Source organism: Muscardinus avellanarius (assembly GCF_963383645.1).
Source record: "Muscardinus avellanarius genome assembly, chromosome: 1".
In the NCBI taxonomy this organism is placed as follows: domain Eukaryota; kingdom Metazoa; phylum Chordata; class Mammalia; order Rodentia; family Gliridae; genus Muscardinus; species Muscardinus avellanarius.
In genome coordinates this window covers 89,425,000-89,447,206 of record NC_137786.1, presented here as the reverse complement: position 1 = coordinate 89,447,206, position 22,207 = coordinate 89,425,000, and the positions used below count along the sequence as shown (strand labels likewise).

The following is a 22,207-nucleotide window of genomic DNA, read 5'->3' as shown; positions in this document are numbered from 1 at the left end:
AATGCTGGTGGTGAATGACCCGCTATTTTGAAGGACAATTTTGCAATCACTGGGTGGCCCGTGGGGAGTGTTGAGGGAGTGACCATGACCTCAGAACACAGGACAGTGAAATGTTAAACGTAAACTTTACGGAAGAAATGGTATAGTAAGAGATTATGGAAAATAGATTTAAGAAAAAGGCAACTTGAGAACCCACACAGGAGTCTGTTTAGCATTCCTTCTAAATAAAGCTCTGGAAAGGACTTTTGTTATTAATATTTTTTAAAGTATTTGGAAACCAGTCTAAAAGGAATGGTAAGATGAATAGATGAATCTACGCAAACCGAAAAAAAAATGTTGCTAATTAGAGCTCACTCTAAATTTTTAATTTATAAAAATTTTAAGAAGTTAGTTGTTTCTGTTCCTGTGAGCAGTTTTAACTTACCCATAGCAAAATGACACAAATAGGAAAGACACAAACAGGAAATGGGAACAGATACAAAAAAAGAAAATAACATTTAGCCCATTTTTTTCTCCAAACTGTTCACAGTACCCTACAAAGCTGAACAACCATACTGCTGTTTAAGTATCTGAGAGACAACAGCTGTTAAAAATTATGGGTTTGGGGGCTCTTTGTGGTGGCACAGGCTTGTAATACATACCAGCATTCAGGAGGCAGAGACTGGAGGATCACAGTTCACCTACAGCCTTAGCTACTCATTGAGGCCCTTCGGAACTGAGTGAGACCGTGTTTCAAAATATAAGACTAAAAAATAGGGCTGGGGGTGTAGCTCGGAGGTAAGTGACCCTGGGTTCCATCCCCAGTACCATAAAGAAAGAAAGAAGGAAGGAAGGAAGGAAAAAGCAAAGACTAAAGAATAGGGGTGGAGGTGTAGCTGGGAGGTACAATGCCCCTGTGTTCCATCCCCCTAACACAAACACACAAAATGACAGGTTTTAACCTCTCATTGCTTGGAAAGTAGAAATATAGATAAAATCCCCAGTCTTTTCTGAGTAGCAACATAATAAAAAAAAAAAAGATCTGTCTTACTGGGGATGACACCCAGGGGCATTGGACCGCCGAGCTACACCCCCTGCCCTGTTTTTTATTCTTTATTTTGAAACGGTCTCACTAAGTTACAGAGTGCCTCTCTAAGTAGCTGAGGCTGTCCTTGAACCGCAATTCTCCGGTCTCAGCCTCCCAAATGCTGGGAATTACAAGTGTGCACCACCACGTACTGCAAAAAGTACTTTATTTGAAAAGTTCATAAACAACTGAAATATAAACCATTTCAACAACCAAAAAAAAAAAAAAAAAAAAACTCAAAACTTCAGTATGGGTACTATCACATGTAATTTATGACTAGATAGCATTGATTAAAACATAGGGCAATTACTTTCTTTTTGTTTTTTACTGAAACATTAAAGTGACAAAGCAAAGTTAATAGTTTTTGTTTGTTTGTTTGTTTGTTATGTTTTTTTGCGGGCCTGGGGATGGAACCCAGGGGCATTCAACCTCCGAGCTACACCACCTGCCCTATTTTTTATTCTTTTTATTTTGAAACCGGGTCTCACTGCCCAGCTAATAGTTTTAAAAGTTTTTGTGATTTAAGTACACCAGAGTGACCAACAGAACTTATGTCCAGTAATAGATGCAGTAATATATGACAATCTAATTTGTAACAAGGATAATACTGCAGTGCAGTGAGATAAAGATGGTGATTTCAAGAATAGTTATGAATTGCCAATTCCAGTGGTATGTAACTGGCTACTAGAGATGCTAAGGCAGGATTGCAAGTTCTAGGCAAACCTTGGCAATTTTGTAAGACCTTATCTTGAACTAAAAAATGAAGAGGGCTGGGGATGTAGCTCGGTAAAGTGCCTTTGGGTTCAATTCCCAGTAAGGGAAAGAGGGGGAGTGGTGATGATACACTGGGATAAAAAACATCTTGATCTACCCTTCTTTATACCAGGAGCAAAAATCAGTACGTGTGAATTGCGGAATTACTTCTTCATAGAAAAAAAAATAAATCATCTTTATGAAAAACTTAGAAAGCTTTTGAATAATTCACCATAGGATCATAATGTCTTCGTAGGCAAGGACTTGTGTACCTGGTGCCATAGAATCAGAGAAAACTACTTGACATCTCCTACGAACCTCTGCCTTTAATTCCATCTACTTTAACACTGCCTTTCTGTAGTGAAGTCCCCTCTGATTTACCTCAGTTACCCCTCCTCTTTTAAGGCTCCTGGTTCCCTCTCCTAAGTTTGAATAACAAAACTCTAAATATATTATGTAGTATGCCCTCCCATGGGTATATTAATTGAATTATAATTCTCAAGTAGTTACAGTTTTGAAATGTATACCGTAGTGACATTGACTACTGATTACCTTCTGAAGAGCATTGCTTTGCAAACCACCATTATTATAATATCAGCACTGAAATAATGTTCATCCATTGTTAAAAAAAAAAGCAAATGCAAATGAGGTTCTTTTCTCCATTTTTTTTTTAAGAAAGAAATGTCTTCTGTAAAAAGAAACCCAAAACAGGAAATAATCCTCGAATTTCACAGTTCAGCAGCTGAAGGAGATATTGCCAAGTTAACAGGAATACTCAGTCATTCTCCATCTCTTCTTGATGAAAAGTCTGAAAATGGTTGGACTGCTTTAATGTATGCTGCAAGGAATGGGCACCCAGATGTTGTCCAGTTTCTTCTTGAGAAAGGGTAAACATTTTAGGCTCTATCACCTATATGGGTTTGTGGTTTAATTTCTGTTTTAAACAATTTTCTTTCAAATATTCTTGTACTCATAAATATTTTTAGGCCAGCAAATAACTCATTGGCCAGTTTATTATATAATAATGTAGAATAATTTTTAACTAAAAACTTAGTAACTTTTTTTTTTCTGGTTCTGGGAATTGAACCTCAAACTTCATATATTCAAGGAATGCAATCTACCTCTGAGCTACAACTCCAGCTATAATCTGTTTAACTTAGAAATTAACCCTTCATACTTAAAACGAAAATTTATTACCACTCTTACCATTTTCTACCAAATATAAAATGTAAACCTCATTCTGATTACCAATGACTGTAGAATTTTATATCTTTTTATGGCACATAAAGCACTTTTTTCTTATAAGTTATAATCCAGACATTTTTAAGTACCCACTATCTCTTAACCTTTCATCACTTAAATTTATTAATGATTCTTTTAACCTTCTCAATAATAGACTATATGCCAAAATATGTAATCATTGAATAGAAGGGGTTGTACTGTGTATTTGGAATTATTTGTTAAAATAAATACAGAAAAAAAAGTTTCCTTCCTATTTTATTTTCCTGCCCAACTTTTTCTTTCATCTGTAGGTGTGACAGATCAATTGTCAATAAATCAAGACAAACTGCACTAGATATTGCTATATTTTGGGGTTATAAGCATATAGCCAACTTACTAGCTAATGCTAAAAGTGGGAAGAAGCCTTGGTTTCTGACCAATGAAGTGGAAGAATGTGAAAATTATTTTAGCAGAACACTACTGGACCGGAAAAGTGAAAAAAGAAATAATTCTGACTGGCTGCTAGCTAAAGAAAGCCATCCAGACACAGTTTATATCCTTTTCTCAGATTTAAGTCCCTTGGTTACTCTAGGTGGTGATAAAGAGAGTTTCCAACAGCCAGAAGTCAGGCTTTGTCAGCTGAACTATAGAGATATAAAAGATTACTTGGCTCAGCCAGAGAAGATCACCTTGATTTTCCTTGGAGTAGAACTTGAAATGAAAAAAATGTTACAGAATTGTGCTGGAGAAGTCCCAAGAGAAGAAGAAGATGGGTTGGTTGCTTGGTTTGCTATAGGTATAGATGCTGTTGCTGCTGAAGAATTTAAGCAAAGACATGAAAATTGTTATTTTCTTCATCCTCCAATGCCAGCTCTCTTGCAGTTGAAAGAAAAAGAAGCTGGTAAGAAATGAACACTGCTTTCTTGTATTGGCAACAACCTGGTTGTTGAAATAATTTGGAGTTTATATATCTGCACTTTCTAGGAGGCCTATTTTGCTTTCTTTTTCTTTTTTAGGAAGCCATGAAATTAAGCTATCTTCATTTCTCAAATTTTCACTCTAGGGCACCACTCTCCTGAGCAATTGTAGAAGTTTTAATTATCCAAAATTGGTTTCCTCAGAATTAATCTCATTGCATGATGGTTTCATTTGATTTTTCAGTGAATAATTCTTGAGCCCCTGCTATACACTGAACATGATAACAAAGACCTCAAGTGTTTTATTCTGTTTTATTTTGTTTCGGGGTGGGCTTTTTATGCCATGGTAAGAAACAAGTTTTATTCTAAATATATTTAAATGTTTTAATCTTACCTATGCTTTCTTGTTTTTAAGAAAAACTTCATACGAGCATCTTTGTAGAATGTGAATTGTATTTATGTAGGTAAAGTGAAATTCTGGAGTCTTATTAAGAGGGTATTGGGTATTAAAATAGTCCAGGTAAGAGACTGCAGGGACTTGGATTGTATTGGTGGCAGTGGAGATGAAGAGAAACAGTTGGAGATATTCTGTAGGTAAAACAGAAGGCTTTATCTGCAGGTGGAAGCTATTATGAGTAAGACAAAGATGGTGATAATCTTGACTCAAGCATGAATTGAAGTGTTATCAATAGAGATGGAAGCTGGGCATGGTGGTGCACACTTGTAATCCCCAAGCTTGGCAGACTGAGATAGGAGGATCATATAGGTTCGAAGCCAGCCTCAGCTACTTAGTGAGGCTCTCAGCAACTTAGTGAGACCCTGTTTCGAAATTAAAAAAAAAAAAAATAGGTCTGGGAGTATAGCCCAGAGGTAGAAAGCCCCTAGGTTCCACCCCCAGTACCACCAAAAAAAAAAAAAAAAAATAGAAATGGAGAAAAGGGGTCACCTTCAAGACGTCCATTTTGGAAATAAAATCAGCACTACTTGCTCATGGATTGGGTTGTGAGTTATATAATAAAGATTGGAAAGATCATGAATGACTACTTGTAGATTTTAATAATTTTATAGACTTTGATGCCATTTCTTGATTATAAAGATGAGAGGTACAGAATGGAACGTAGCCTAGATGAAGTGAATTAATTAAAAGTTTACTTTTAGGCATGTTACATTTTAGGGAAGGATATTACGATCTGGAACTCAAAAGAGGGCATAACTGGAGATACTCATTTGATTGTCACCAACACAAAGATGGTATTTAAATCCCAAAAGACCATTGTGATTAAAGACTATTGTGAACAAAGGAAAGTAGACCAGTGGTGCCCTAACTTTAAAGGTCAGGTACAAGCAGAAGAGCAATCAGAGATGATGGAGAGACATGTGATCCTAAGGTAGGAAGAAACTAAGAGAATATGCTCATGGAAACCAAGAAAGAAATATTTCAAGAAAGGTGTGGTAAAGTGTGTTAAATGCTGTTGAGAATTTAAGTAAAATGATCAATTTTTTAAAGGATCTTTGGTTTCAATATTGTGAAGCTCTTTATGAATTTGACAAAAAGAACTCCATTACAGTAGAAGGAAGAGAAGCCAGATTATGGTATGCTGAATATTTAATTAGTAAGGAAAGGGCCACCCACCAATGTCCAAGTTCCTTATGTGAATTGATAGGCCCTTCCAGAGACTGCTTAGATACCTATTCCTGAAAGGCAGGTATGGTCTGTTTCATTTTCTCCATGTGTGAAGAAACCTTTGAATTTTTTAACTCTTTTTCTTAAAAGTATAAATAATTTTAAGATCAAAATGATCTTACATTTGGGCAATTTCTTTTTCCTTTTTCTCTTTTTTTCTTTTTCGTTCTTTTTCTTACTAGTAAGGATACTGAAGCCATTAACTAACTTGCTCTATAACCTTACAGTTATTTGTGCTTCTGTTTCCTTTTCCAAAATGTAAGGACAGTACCTCCCTCCCTTGTAGAGTTGATCAGAACATTAAATAACTATATGTAAAGTTCTTTGAATAGTATTTGGCACATGGTAAATGCCAATAAATGTTTTTTTCATATTGTGATGATCCTGAAATAATGTAGATACTCTAGTATACATTATGTGTTGCAAGATAATGTAACAGGTAAATATTTAATGATGCCTGTGGTCCATTGAATTTCAATTGCACAGTTGTTTATATCTTTTATTTATTCACTTTGCCTAATTTAAATGTCATTGTTATTGTCATCTATTATTATTTTGCTTCCTTCAAAATTCCATGGGTTAAATAATGTATTTGAAGGACAGCAAGTTCCTCAGCAATTGTAAGTTTTTGTTGTTCTGTTATACTGGGGATCAAACCTAAGGCTTCGCATGTGCAATGGAAGCATTCTATCACTAAGCTACATCTATAGCCCAGCTATAGTATGTTTTTATAAAATGATTATTATAAAGTTCTATCTCTAAGGTCACTGTATTAGAATCACTTATACTCTAAATTTAAAAACCATCCAAATCATAAAAGCCTGGTTGAAAGTATGTAAGATGGATAGGTATATCTGTATTATGTGAGAATTATATTTTATTCAAATTAAAGCTAAATCTAATTTTCACTTATAATCTGGAAAATTAAATCTTTTACTTTGAAATATGGATAAAATTAAATACTAAAACTATCACACAGCTATTCATACAGTAGTATATCTTTATTCTTGCTTGATAACACTGTAGCCACATATTAATTTTTTTATTTTATAATCCGTGACTGAAACTTTTTGTGCTTTTTTTTTTTTTAAAAAAAAAAAGGGGTTGTAGCTCAAGCAAGATCAGTTCTTTCTTGGCACAGTCGATATAAGTTCTGCCCAACTTGTGGAAGTGCAACTAAAATTGAAGAAGGGGGCTATAAAAGAGTATGCTTAAAAGAAGGCTGCCCTAGTCTCCATGGCGTTCATAATACATCATATCCAAGAGTTGGTAAGCCTTTTGTTTCAAAGTGAAATCTCAGGCACGTGGAATCTTAAAGAATAAGACATTCAGAAAAGATAAGCTTTTCGAGGTTTACCTGTTTATTATCTGCATGCTTAACTTAACCATTAATAATTTATTTATTACAATATTACATACTGTTATGATGTGACTATAAGTTATATTATTAATATGTGCATCATTAATAATTTCTTAACTTTAGGTTGTTAGTCACTATGAATTTAATGTATTGAGAGACATAATTTTATAAGCCAGCCAGTCTTAACTCCTCTTATAGATAGATTTAAAAAAAAAAAAAGCCCCCAATAATTCGGGGCCTGTTTGAGGCATTACCAAGCAGTACAGCCTGGAGCTAGTTTCTCATTACTGCTGGTGTTCACCTGTGCCTTCTTTCCTTCTAATTACTGTTTTGTGTCTGCTATAGGTTTGGAAATTTAATAACTCTTTAAAACTGTGAGAAAAGGGTTAGATAGACTCAGCAACACTTGAGGTCTACAGGGAGTAAAATATGTGACTTGGTGACATCTGTTTTTGTTGGTCAAGATCCTTTTACATTTAATTCCTTGTTCTCAGCTATGGTATAGTAAGGAGAATTTGCTGGATTAATGACTTTGAGAGAAACAAGCTTATTTAAATTTTATTTTAATGACTTAAACATAACCATACAGCCACATTATCTTTTAAGAACATTTGTTAAAGATTGGTATGAAAATGAGAGGGAAATCTATGGTATATGCTAGTAAAATATGAATTTTCTTTATACCCAGGTATTACCTATTCAAACTTTTTTTCTCATTAAAAAGTAATTTGCCTAGCATACCTTAAATACGGAATATTTGTTTATAGGATTGGAGGAAGGATAGTAAAATTGGTTAAAAACGATCTTCCTTTAGCTTACTGACAGTATTCTTTGCCATTTCTCTGAAATACTCTTGTCATCAGCCATGTCAGACCAGAAACAATCTTTTATAAACTGACCAAAGTCTCGTTTCTATGCAAGATATACCTTTATATTATCCTACTACACAACAAATTTATATAATAAGTCTAAATTGATTTTTCTTGCCGTTCATATATCTAATATTTTTTAACAGATCCAGTAGTAATCATGCAAGTTATTCATCCAGATGGGACCAGATGTCTTTTAGGCAGGCAGAAAAGATTTCCCCCGGGCATGTTTACTTGTCTTGCTGGATTTATTGAACCTGGTATGTGTTTCATGAATAATTTTATATTATCATTTATATAATTCCCAAATAAAAGTTTTAAGTTGCATTTTATATATAATCTCTAATAAATTACTGTCTTATAAAACTGGAGCATTTTAAAATATTTTGAAAAAAAATATCTAATGGCATTTAAATGTATAGTTTTATCTTTCTGCTAATAGAATAATTTTGTTTGTTAAAAACTCAATATTTACGCTTTCATATATTGCTATTGGCCAAGGTATCTAGATGATTTATACCTCCCGTCTGTACTAGAAGTTACTGTCACCTTTTTAAAGTGATTGCCCCAAATACAAGTTTCCTCAGTACTCTGTATTTATAGTTTCTATAGCATCCTGCCTGATTTCCCTAAGGCACCCAATACCACATGATATGATTTATTTGTGTGTATTAATTTATTATATTCTTTTATGACAATACCAGTTCCATAAGAATGTTAACTTTGTTTAATTCATTTTTGTACCCCCAAATCCTTAAGGTAGATGCCTCACATGTAGTAGTAACTCAATAAGCATTTATGGAATACATGAATATTTATATATTAATCAGTACTTATTCTCAACTTCCAATATTAATCTATTTTGTTAGATAATAATAGTAGTAAGGATATATGGTACAAGGCTCTGTTCTGGATATATTTCTAAGTCATATAATCCTCATAAAACCTTCTAAAATCTGTACTAATACAGCAGTTTTACAGATGAGGGCACTAAGACATAGGGAACTTGCGAAGGTCACTAGTAAAGTGATAGGGAAGGGATTTGGACCTAGGCAATTTGGCTTCTGAGTCTTTGCTTCTAATCATTATGCTACGGCTGGCAGATCTAGGTGCATTCTTCATTGATAGACTAGTATTCCATGTTTGAATATGTCACTATTCACTCTTTCTGCAGTTTATTTTGAGGTTCTTTCCATTGCAAATAAAACTTAAATGAATATTTTTATACTTCTTATGCACATTTGCAAGAAATACTTAAGTATATGTAGAATAGAAATACTAGCTCACTTGATACAAGCATCTTAACCTTTCCTAGACATTGCCAAGTTGCACTCTCAAGTATTCCTCTCAGTTCACTTTCATCAACAGTACATGAAATGTTCCATTATTCCACAGTTTCACCAAGTTAGGATTTTCAGACTTTTTAATTTGTCATTCTGAGGGATATGATTAACATATTATTGTGGGTTTTTTGTTTGTTTGTTTTTTGGTGGTATTGGGGTTCCTGGAAACCCTTCTACCTCTGAGCTACACTCCCAGACCTATTTTTATATTTTTATTTGGAAACAGGGTCTCCTAAGCCAGTGAGACTGGCTTCCAACCAGCGCGATCCTCCTGTCTCTGCCTCCCAAGCACGGGGATTACAAGCCTGCGCCACCACGTCTGGCTATTACTGTTTTTATTTTTATTTCTCTGCTGATGGAGATTGTTTTTCAAATATATACTACATTTCCAATTTTTCTTTTATTTTAAATTTAGATTTTTATGTCATTTGCCTATTTTTTGGTTTTTTGCTTTTTTTCTTATTGATTTTAGGAGTTTTTAAATATGTATTATATGCTAGTGCCTTGTTATTATAGTCCTACAAATAATCTTATGATAGTCTATGACTACGTATCTTCTTTTGATGGATATGTTTTTAATCTTTGTATAGGAAATTTATCAATCTATTTGAAATATAAATCTTTATTTAAAAATGAACTTCCAGATAAACTTTACTTAAAAATTTTAATTTTACTGTAATTCTCAATTCTAAGAAAATCAGAAATATAAAATAATTTATAGGCATCACTTTATCTTAGCTAAGTAAACACTCATGAAAGTAAACAGCCAGGTATGGTGGCGCTTGCTTGTAATCCCCACGCTTGGGAGGTGGAGACAGGAGGATCGTGCTGGTTGGGAGCCAGTCTTGCTGGTTTAGGAGACCCTGTTTCCAAATAAAAATATAAAATAGGTCTGGGAGTGTAGCCCAGAGGTAGAAAGGCTTCATTTTTAAACTTAGTGACCTACATGAAAAGAGTTAACTGCAGTAATTGACAACATAATAAAAAAAATAGAGTTTCAGAAATGGATGAAACTGGAGAATTAAATGAGATTAGTCAATCACAAAAAGTAAAAAATGAGATGTCCTCCCTAATAAGTGGAAACAAGGTAGAAAAAGGGTCATAGGAGGAACTTTAGATGAAGAAGGAGAAACCATAGATGAGCAAATAAGGTGACCTAAATGAGGAAGATGGGAGGGAGGAAGAGGGAAATTCCCTAAAATACAGGATGTACGTTCACAAACATTATCAAAGTCAATCACTAAACCAAATATGAGAAGGAGGGATGGTGTGGGAATTGGGGAAGGGATAAATGATTGATGTGTGCATGTGTACCTCTATCATCTTATACTCCATTAGGATGTAGAAAGACTCTGGGTTCCACCCTAGTACCACCAAAAAAAAAAAAAAGAGAGAGAGATATGACTACAATGCAACAATAAAAAAAATTACAAGATCTTAATGAAGAAAGAACTATCCATTTGTGAAAATCTTATAGGGACAGTTTATAGCTTTTCAGTGATAATTACATAAACTACAATGTATAAATGAGACAATATATAAGATGTCTGCATAATGTTTAACCAATAGTAGGTGATGGGTAGTTGTAGATTTTATATTTGTCATTTGTAAAATAAAACTGACAAAAGAAATGAGAAGTTTCTTCCTTATATTTTGATATCCTACTGTGGAGATAAACATTTAAAACCTTTTTTTATTTTTCACTTCCAGTAAAGTATTAAGATTCTTTGAACTGGGTTTCTCCCCAAAGTGATTTCCAAATGTTTACACCATTTGGAGCACAAAATGTCCAGGGCATGTTCATCAGGAACTTGTTCTTTTGCTCCATTTGATTAGGGGAGACAATAGAAGATGCTGTTCGGAGAGAAGTAGAAGAGGAAAGTGGAGTCAAAGTTGGCCATGTTCAGTATGTCTCTTGTCAGCCATGGCCAATGCCCTCCTCCTTAATGATTGGTTGTTTAGCTGTGGCAGTGTCTACAGAAATTAAAGTTGACAAGAATGAAATAGAGGATGCCCGCTGGTTCACCAGAGAACAGGTAAAGTTCAATTTAATTTCCTTCTTCTATTGATTGTTCCCTGACAGTATTGGTTTGGGCATGCAGCAAGGATGCATGTTTTTCAGCAAGTTGAGTGAATGGCTATAGCTCTCTCATTATCCATGCATTACAATATAATTGATAATTCCATATAGGAAGTATATGTGTTCGGTAATATGTTCTATTTTAACTCGTTCTTTGATACTTTTCTAGTAATGGTGATTCTGTGTCATTTCCTTCAGATTAATGACAGCACCTTTGAATGGACTTAAAATACATAAATATTAGCTTAAACAGGAATATTATTTCTAGAGATTTGTATTTTAGTTAATAGCATTAAATAAGTAGTTCTTAAAAATATCAGCAAAAATACTTAAAATTTTGAAAAACATTTTGAAATGTATTAAAGGAGAAAAATGACATAATTGCATAAAAACATATACCCACAAGAACTTTTTAAAACATTATTCTTAAAAAAGTATAATGAAAGATAAGTTACCTTTCTGTGTTTTGCATGACCCAAAGCATTTGTGTAGAAAACCTGTGGATAATCTGTGATAGTGAAGACTTGAAATACTTTCTGACTTTGTCCACATAAAATTAATTTGATTTTATACTCAACTACAAAAGATAGAATAAAGATTATTATTTCAGAATTTTAGAAAAGGAAAACTATCCCAAAAGTTGGCTTCACTTTGAAATTAAGTATGAGCATATATTTTTCTTTTTCATGACATCAGTTTCATAAGGGAATATGCCTTTCTAGAACGTTATAAATTGAAAATGAGTTCATTGAAGCAATTAAAACTGCTGTACTAAATTTTGCATGTTGAGTACGGATGTTGTCACTTTTTACCGTTATTCACTGTAAACTCATCACATTTTGTTCCAATTATATAATCATGGAAGTTTTTAAATATGACAATATTGAAATCCTAATGCATTTTATTATGATGTATTTTAGGTTGTGGATGTTCTGACCAAAGGGAAGCAGCAGGCATTCTTTGTGCCACCAAGCCGAGCTATTGCGCATCAGTTAATAAAACACTGGATTGGAATGAATCCCAATCTCTAAATCAAAGGACTAGGCTTTATTTGAATATTATTTCATTTCTAATACCACTTCCTCCTTAAGTGTGATTAGAAATATTCATTACTCTTTAAATGTCAAAATATCTTGGCTTCAAAATATTTTCAAAGTATTCTTTGCATCATCAACCACAGAATTCATAGTTTTACAAATTACAACGTTGCTTCAGATTTTGATAAATTTAGTATCACTTTTGAACTTGGGGAGCATGTTATGCTTCACAGTTTTATTTCACAAAAGCATATTTCTAATGAGAGTTGTCATGTTGTAAAAAAAAGTATGTTCTTAAAATATCTGAATTCTAGTACCTCATATAAGCATTAGACTGCTGCTCACTAAATTCCTTATTTGAGAAATGAAACAAAATAATTTTAGTGATTTTGAGCTTATATTGATTTTTAGTTATTATAAAGGTCCCCTAAGTTACCTACTATCTGATTTTTGCTCATCTTCCCCTTGCAATGCCACTTACTCTTTCCTCCTGGTTCTCTTTTTCTAGAGGTGGTACTATTACAGTGTTGCTATGAATTAGATAGTTTGAGCAGTGTTAAGAATTGTTTAACAACTCTATTAGTGATCTCCGAATACCACACTTATGGGAGGAGATTTAGAGTGAAAGGATACCATCCTCTGGGACCTCTTCCTTAAATGTAAAATTAATGAACACTTTATTCACTTACATATGTATACCCCAAATTTTTCTTAAGACAAATCAAGAGTCTCTTTCTTTTCACTGAAATTCATTGTAGTTGAAAGGAATTCTCAAAAAACAGATAGTAAATAAATCTCAAGTGTATATACATATTCAATTAAAAATGCAGACTTTTATTTTGTGATTAGGGATGTATCTGTGTCATCCAAATTTTATATAATTACTGATAATATTTATAATCCTCAAATACAACATCTTAGTTTTGACCTTATTTCAACACATTCTAAGAGCCTTAAAATATATCTTACAACTTAATCTGTATGACTCTAGAGAAAGCAATTTGTGGACAATTTTATAACATAGAAACTCATATATTTTACAAGGCCATTTAAAATTATTTAAAAGGTAATTTAAATATATAGCTTGGCTCTTTGCTGTTCTGTGTTATAACTGAAAGACATCTTAGGAGTAATATATGTAATTAACTGCCTTTATTTTATAGATAAGTAAAAGATAAAATTGTGAAAGGCAAATATAATTAATTGGTAAAAATTATACAAATCATTATAGCATTCTGTGCTGTATCACCCAAGGCAAGATTCTCCCTATAATAGGAAATAGAAGAAAATATATGTACAGTAAATTAAGAGATGATAAAAATACATTTTACATATCCAATATTGTAAATTAAAATTTAAACTGGGCATGGTGTCACATTCCTGTAATACCAGTACTTGGGAGGCTGAGACAAGAATTTCAAGGGTAGTCTCAGCAAGTAGTGAGACCCTCATTAACCTATTGAGACCCTACCTATGTCAAAATAAAAATAAAATAGGGCCAGACATATAGCTCAGAGGTAGAATGCCCCTGGGTGATTGAATCCCAAGTGCCATACATACACACACACACACACACACACACACACACTCAGAGAAAATTAGTTGTAATGCTTAAAGTCTATTTAATCTATTTAACTTAAATAAGATACCTTTCTTGATAAAACTTTTACTAATTAACAGTGATTTCTAGTAATTAATACGTTTATTGATAAAATAACCAAATTAAGATTTACAATGGACATTATATATGTGATAATATTGGAACTACATAACTAAATGGAAAATGATGTAACTTTATTATGAAATATGATTTGAAAGTCAATTTTACTTCAGATGTACTTTTAATACTTGAAGATTCTAATATTACATTGTAAAATTCCATAGGAAAATAACAAATATGTCAAAAATATACCTTAAAATTTACTTTTATTTATTTAATCATGCACTTGGAACAAATCAGTATCTAAATAAATTATTGTTTTATAAATTATTTCTAAATTGCTAATCTTTGAGAGATACATGTAAATAGAAGGAAGAGCCAATTCAAAAAATGGTAGAGATGTATCATAAATGTATTCTAATGAAAATGAATGTAACAACACATTAAAATACTTATTTTCTGTTTTGTGTGCTGTTTTTAATATATTCTGATAAACTTTTGACAAGTGAAAAATGTAAATTTCAGACTATATCCCCTGTTTAGCATTAATGACATATTTACCAAAAAAAGGCACAAAAACCATTTGGAACTTGCCATATTTGGAAGACTTGACATTTTGATTTGAGGGCAAGGGATGTGGTTCAGTGGTAGAGGGCTTGCCTAGCATGTGCAGAACCCTGGATTATACCCCATCATTAAAAAATGGGGAGCAGGACAAGATGACAGAATAGTGTGTCCCTTTTTGTGACTTATGAGGGAGATGAACCCAGGCAACACTAGAGAAACCATATATTGAGGAGAGAAGGAAGGAAAAACAGAACCAGGAGAGAACTGGTGGGAAATGAAAATGTAACAGAGAAAAGTACAAAATCAAGTTGCAGTGGCATCACAAGCATAAGCAGGCAGGAGAATGTTTAGCCCTGTAATAGCTACAGACTAGCCTTCCTAATTGCAGAAGAAATCTATGGTTTGCCCACATTTTAAATCCAGTTCTGTGATTTGGTCTGGGTCTCCTGCACAGCATGCTAGCTTTGGAGAAGAAAATCAGTACATGCTCAGCAAATTCTTGAGTGCTCTAAGCAAAAGCCATCTTGAGAGGGGCCCTATTGTTAGAGACCTGACTGTCCTGGGGAGCAGAAAACACAATTTGAGGTCTCTGTGTCCCACCACAGTGACCCGGTAGGAGACAGCTACACACAACAGTTGGGGTTGGGGAACAGCAATCTGCCATGTGGTTGGAGCACTGCAGAGCACAGGTTGGGGCAAAAAGTTGGAAGACAGTGTTTGGCAGTCCTACCCTCTGAGACAGGGAAACCAGTCACAGGTGGTGTGGGGGAGCCAGTATGAGAGCTTTGACTGATGGTGCCAAAACACTGGGTTCCCCTGTCCCTCCAGTGCAGAGCTCGCTGGTTTGATTAAACGCAAACACCACACACACACACGCACACACACTGGGACAACTTGGCTGTACACTATGCCTAGACATTTGCCATGCCTCCAGCACACAGACTGAAATCTATGGGCTGAATCTGCCTGCCGGGTATTGTCCACAGAATGCCAAAGCTCAGCCTGTGAGAAGAGGCACCTGTGGCCCAGACAGACTGCACCACTGGGCATGGATGCCCAGTGGTGTATATGCCCCTTGGAAAGAAGTGTGTCTAAATCAAACAGCTGGCAGGAATTTTTTATGCTTTTTTCTTTCTTTTTTCTTCATCAATCTTCTAAAATTTTTATTTATTATTTTCCAGGGATTTTATTACACACACACACACACACACACACATATATATATATGTATGTGTATACATATATATGTATGAATATATATGTATGTATATATATACATGTGAATATATATAAATAACATTTTTATAAAAATATATTTTAAAAATATGTGTGTGTCTCTCTTTGTGTGTGGGGGGGACTGGGAATGGAACCCAGGGGCATTTTACCTCCAAGCTACATCCCCAGCCCTATTTTTTTATTTTTTATTTTGAAGCAGGGTCTTACTGAGTTACAAAGAACCTCCCTGAGGCTGTTCCCGAACCTCGATCCTCCTGTCTCAGCCTCCCAAATGCTGGGATTACAAGTGTGCTCTACCATACCCAGCTTTATTATACTTTAATAGGATGTTTTTCTCTCAATTTCCCCTTTTTATCATTAATTTTACTTTCTATTAATTTTTAACTTTTGGGTTCTATAATATCTTTGCCCTTTTCTGCAGTTATTGGTGAAATGTACTTGTGATTTTTATTTGTTAATATATTTCTATATCTGGTTTTTTATGTTGTAGATGTTACTGCTGCTTGTTTTCTTCCTTCTAGGTGGATCAGTGATCAAGCCCAGTACCTTAAGCAGCTTGAGTGGCTGTTCCACTGAGCTACACACAGTTGAGAGAAATTGCACTTTATTCCAGCCACACCCTAAGTAACTTTGGTAGATACATTATAATAGGGTTGATTTTAAATAAACCCAGCCAACACCTGGGCCGCTAAGTAGGAAGTTAGGAGGTCCCCAAAGTTCCACTTCTGGGCACTCACCCCTATAGCAGCAGTAGAAAGAACACAACTGTTACACACTGCACCTATGAGGGAACTCAACATAGGTTGTTCCCATACCCTTGTGGACAGAACATTGTAGATAATACCTGGTGTGGAGGTGCATGCCTGTAATCCTAGTACTTCTGAGACTGAAACAGGAGGATCTTAAGTTCTAGAATAGCCTCAGCAAGTACTGAGACTCTCAGCAACCTAGTGAAAACCCTGTTTTCAAAAAAAAGAATAAATAGATTTAGGGGTTTAGCTCAGGGTTAGAATGGCCCTAGGTTTAATCCCCAGTAACACACACACACACACACACACACACACACACACACACACATACACACACACATATAATGTAAGAGACTTCAAAAATTCTAAACCAGAGCATATAATATTTAGCCCAGTTATACAAATAAACATGTTGAATCTAAAAGAAATCAAATGGCTTTCCCAGGGTCAATATATGATATGGAAATATGATAAAAATTTAAGTCTTTTGAATGAAAATCTATAACCTTTACCATACAATATATGATACTGCTTCTCTCTGTCTACCACACAAAGATAAATGAATTGCCTAATAACCCAACCCATGTAAATAGCCAAACTATATCATTCATATTTTCATTTTTATTTGAGTTTCTTCCACTTCATCTGCACCATGAAAACATCATGCCTGTGTTTCCTTTATGCCCCATCAAAGCACCTAAGATACCACTGTTCACTAAAAGTATATTTAAAAATAAACTATTAGGAATAATTAAGAGTGATAATAATAGACTGATTAAAGGATCGTAGATTATTCCTGACACTGCATAAGATTAAATACGGTAATCAGATTTTGGACTTAGAGAACCCAGATAAACCCAAAGTAGAACAACACAAGGCACTAAATCTTTGCTTCATTTTCTTGCCTTTCAAAATACTGGAATATTATCCATGTTTCCTTTGTATCTGAGCAATTTATGAAGGCTTTACCCAGGTAAGCTGACTATATGTTTTTTATTTTTTAATTTTTATTTTTAAGTGAAATATTCTTTCTTTGCTGTCCTAAATCGATTGCTTAGCAAATGATAATAAAAGAGGGAAAAATATTTGAATATTATATATGAAGACAGTTTAACAACATATTTCTTTCCAATCACAAAATATGCAACAGCTGTTTGTAACTTATTCTGTTAACAAATAGAATGGAGACATCCAAGAAATTCTAAATTATCAATGTGTTTAGGCCTCTTTTATTTATGCTAAGAAAGACATCATGTGCACATTTGAATACCCATTATCTATATTCTAATTTGGTTATTTCAAATAAATTGTGCATTTGGAAAGCAAGGAAATGCAATTGACAAGCTAGGCTTCTAAACATAATTGAAATTCATTCTGAATGTAAGAAGGATCAGTGTCTTTTCTAACCACTAGACCTTGCTTTTAACTCCCGTATTTTGCTTTGTTTCCATTGCAGTATTAAATTTAGAAATCACCAAAATAATTTACCTTAGTTGAGTTTTACATTAATTTTATACATAATTTTACTTAAATAACTTTATATTTAATTTTGAGCTATATTGATTACCTAAGCATTGTGATATGAATTCAAGAAAGAAGACACATTAGCGTATGATGTGAACTCAAGAAAGAAGACATTAAGTACATTAAAATTTTTAATAACAATTGCAATTACTTTGTAATTTAGGTCAATTTCACAGACAAAATATTCTGGCCAATATCTTTTATGTAAATAATCTCAAATCAAATTTTTCAAAATAACCTACTTAGAATCTTGCTGTCGGTTAATTTTCAAATAATGTGCCCCACAATTTTTTTATGGCAACATACATTTACTGTGGAAGATTCCTTTTGCCATTAAGGATTCAGCTAGCTCTTCTTATTTTCATTCAGAATTTAAATGTTAGTTTTTAATCTCTTCTTCCCCAGAGCATAACCTTCAGTTGGTTCATTCTAGTGTCACATTATAATAATATCAAATAAGTATCATGAAATTCTTTACTTGGAAAAGAAAACTAAAGAATCTCTGTCATCTACTTCTTTTTTAGACAGAGTCCTTCAGTTTCTAGCAGTTGACATTTTTTATAGTTTTTTATCTAAAATCTAACTTTTCAAAGAAATTTTTAGTAACCATGTGATGACGTTACAATTCAGATGTTCATAAGACAGTCTTGGTGATGTCTCTCCAGGGGCAAAGCCATCCATTGATCAAGTTTTCAAATAAATCTTTAAAATGATGCATGGGACTTTAACGGTGATGAATCAGATTCTCAACTGTTTGATTAAATATGGTGCCTTTTTCATGAACTTATTCCTGTTTATTTTTGCAACATGCAAAATAAGAGTTCTTAATGTGATCTGAATTATGAAGCTGTACATGTATTACACAAAATGTACTGACACATTCTTACCTCAAGAAACTACCCAGATGTCAGTGAAGTAAAGATGGAATGGAATGTTAGCACTGATTATCTGCTCAATATAAACCCAATTATAAAGTGGTTAAATTAACCTGAAAGATTAATTCTAAGCATAACTTCTCATTCCTTAATCGTTGGCAAGATTGCAGTTTACAAACTTTTTATGACTATGGGCAAAAATACAGCACAGTCAGTAGTAGCTCAAGCTATGTAAAAGGAAAGTCAACAGAAAATATCAAGCATATAACTTTTTTTTTTTTTTGCAGGTCTGGGAATGGAACCCAGAGGCATTTGACCTCTGAGCTCCACCCCCTGCCCAATTTTTTATTCTTTATTTTGAAACAGGGTCTCACTGAGTTGCGAAGGGCCTCACTAAGTAGCTGAGGCTGTCTGAGAACCACGATCCTCCAGTCTCAGCCTCCCAAATGCTAGGATTACAAGCATGCACCACCATGCCCATCTAACATTTTAAATAAATGCCTTTTATTGTTTCAAAAACATGCATTCATTTGGATTAAGATAGAAACATTTAGTGAATAAAATGAACACAGAAAAATATTTCAAATTCGTGATTCTAAAATTATTGGAGATTTCTCCTTTAAATCTTTTGACACCTCTTGGCGCCTTTATATCTTGTTCATATTTATATTCCTAACAAATGATCTTTTCAGGGATAACACAATTCCAAGCTATTAAAATTGCCTTGAAATATGAATTCTAAAGAAGTAATGAGGAATAGATGACGTTGCCCAAAGTGCCTTGAGTATGTCTAAACACAGTCAGTAAATAGCTGATGAAAACATTGCTATTAAAATATTTTAAAGGCCATATTTTAAAGTCCATTTATTACTTTCTTTTGAATGACTTAAAGATGTAGAATTAATCTATAGCCATTTCTTAAGCTACAATAAGCAAAGCACAGCTTTGCTTAGGGAATAAGAAGTATTGAAGTGTTTATTAGTATTTACTTGAGATTTTTCTTACTCTTTGGAATTAAGCAGTGTTATAGATCAGTTTTCCTTGATTCTAGGCTGAAAAATAATGAAAATGTTACAGGGGTTCTGCTTTGAGCAATTCTAGACTCTTTTGTGTCAGCAGAATTGATGAGATCTGCCCCTGGGGAGTGACATAACCTCATTGAGTCACAGCAGTTCATGTTTTGGAGGAATTACACACAGAGAGGTTTCTGTGTGAAGATAAAGACACCATATATTCAAATACTACTTCAAACTGAGGTTGAAGGTTGAATATTTCAAAATTAAGAGGATGTCATTTAGACCCAGCAAGAGTTGACATTTCAGCAATTATTAAGTCTTCAGAGAAGCATAGCTCCTCTGTAACATGGTTATTGAAGTGGTGTGGCTCCACTTCAACAAGTGAAAAAAGAGACAGCATTCCTCTTTAGAAAACTCAAAGGCATTCTTCACTTAATTAATAGATAGGGAAAGTCTTGAGCAGAGAAAGTAGTCCCTGAAATATATTGAATTAGCCTTTTGCACCTATTCACTTGGTAACCATTTTAGAAGTTACCTAATGACATATTTAAGTGTGTGTGTGTGTGTGTGTGTGTGTGTGTGCATGCCATATTTTTTCTTCATCTTAATTCAAATGTTCCTTTTCATAAACCTTTTTTTAATTTTAAATATATGTTTTAACATAAAGTTTTCTTATTGAAGACGGCACAATTAGTCGAAGTGAACTAACATAAAACGTAACATGGGACTGAGTAAATTTGGGAAATGGATTTATCAAGATAGGTTCTGAAAGTCTCTGTTCCAGTCAAGGTCAGAGTAGGGAAAACCATAGTTACAGATTTCTCAAATTTATCAATTAAAAACATTGCTGCCATCAAAAAGAGTACCTTAGAGTAGCTGAGGCTCTAATCTAATTGAATAGAGTGATTCTTTTTCTACAGTGATATTTAATTCATGCATATCCTGCATGTGGGATTAACTTAACGTATACTATAATAGTCTTTCCAAAGCTAGAGAGGAAATGAAAAAAAGTAAAACACAGTTCTTTAGGGATTTCCATTCTAATAATGGTATAATTAATAGCACATGGAGTATGTATACATCTTCCAAATCAAGGCACAGTTAGCACTGCCGGTATGCAAAATAGGTTTGTACATCACAACATAAAGATACTTATTTTGTATTTGTAAGTATTACATATAACCCATGATCTCAACTATATTATAGCCTAACATAAAGCTAAAAAATTAAATAGACTTAATGAATCAAAAATTATTGGGCAACTCACAGCCTAGATATTTAATGGGTCTAGTAAATCTCTTGAAGGCAGTACACATATAAACTGAAGTTGGGAAATAATAGAACATGTTGTATTCACCCATTAATCCAAAAAATACTTGTTACCCACTATATTTCTTCTATATATAATGAACAAGAACACATCTAAACATAAGATAGACAAAATTTAACATTTGCAAATCCTGCATTTGGGCTGCATATTTCTACTGATGTTTCAAGTAGACTAGAATAAACTAAGGTAATATACACTGGGTGAATTGTCTATTTTTGTTAACCCAAAATTAATTTCTTCCGTAGTTAGCTCAAGTCAGGTTAACTATAGATCATCCAAGGACCTCTTTCAGTCCTGGGGATATATTTTAAAGAACATATTGAATAAATGGTACATATCGAAGGTGATGGGCAAATGAACACTTCATCATAATTAGGAAGGTCAAGCTCTAGATACCTCATTCATCCTGCCGACTACCCTGCCTCCAAACACTTCAACTATACTGTAATTTCCATTGCACTTGCCCCCCAAAATAGGAACCATTTTACTCTGAGAAGCTGAATATCAGTATAGGAAAGACAAGCAATCAAAAAGACAATATGATTCATCTTCTTACTCCAGCAGCACTGGCCTGCTAATTTGACTTGCTAATGTGACTTGTTAGATATTTCATCATGGTTAGCATGGGATGAAACCATTTGGGGGAGCTAACACCTAAGAGTGATTTAGAATACATCTTGAGTAAGAGCCTCTTTACATTGATTAGACTGAGGACAAAATAAAAAGTGATCTCTCAGTTTTCTTCCTAGAAGCTTGTTGATATAAAAAGAGACTCTGTTCTTAAACTACAACAAAAAATTCTAGCCTTAGTGTGCAACAATTGGGAAAGGGGAGAACTGAGGTGGAATAAAGTAAAATTGGATTGATATCAAGTATCCTTAGGACTGTCTAACCTAAAATCTTAAGGCTCTCAAAGATTT

The 22,207-nt window shown here is 33.8% G+C and overlaps 1 protein-coding gene across 3 annotated transcripts; it reads left to right on the top strand.

Annotated features, from left to right (window-relative positions):
- Window positions 1-2,500: 2,500 nt before the first annotated feature.
- NUDT12 (nudix hydrolase 12) lies at window positions 2,501-12,324 on the top strand (the record flags this gene model as incomplete). Of its 3 annotated transcripts, none has more annotated exons than XM_080716631.1 (6): window positions 2,501-2,652; window positions 3,352-3,941; window positions 6,743-6,910; window positions 8,017-8,130; window positions 11,050-11,249; window positions 12,214-12,324. In XM_080716631.1, 6 exons carry the CDS (start codon window positions 2,501-2,503, stop codon window positions 12,322-12,324), a joined length of 1,335 nt encoding a protein of 444 aa, XP_080572757.1. The 3 variants fall into 3 exon arrangements, with proteins under 3 accessions (XP_080572757.1, XP_080572758.1, XP_080572756.1); XM_080716632.1 differs by having other exon boundaries at window positions 2,501-2,706; window positions 3,352-3,452; XM_080716630.1 differs by having other exon boundaries at window positions 2,501-2,706.
- Between the last annotated feature and the right edge of the window lie 9,883 nt (window positions 12,325-22,207).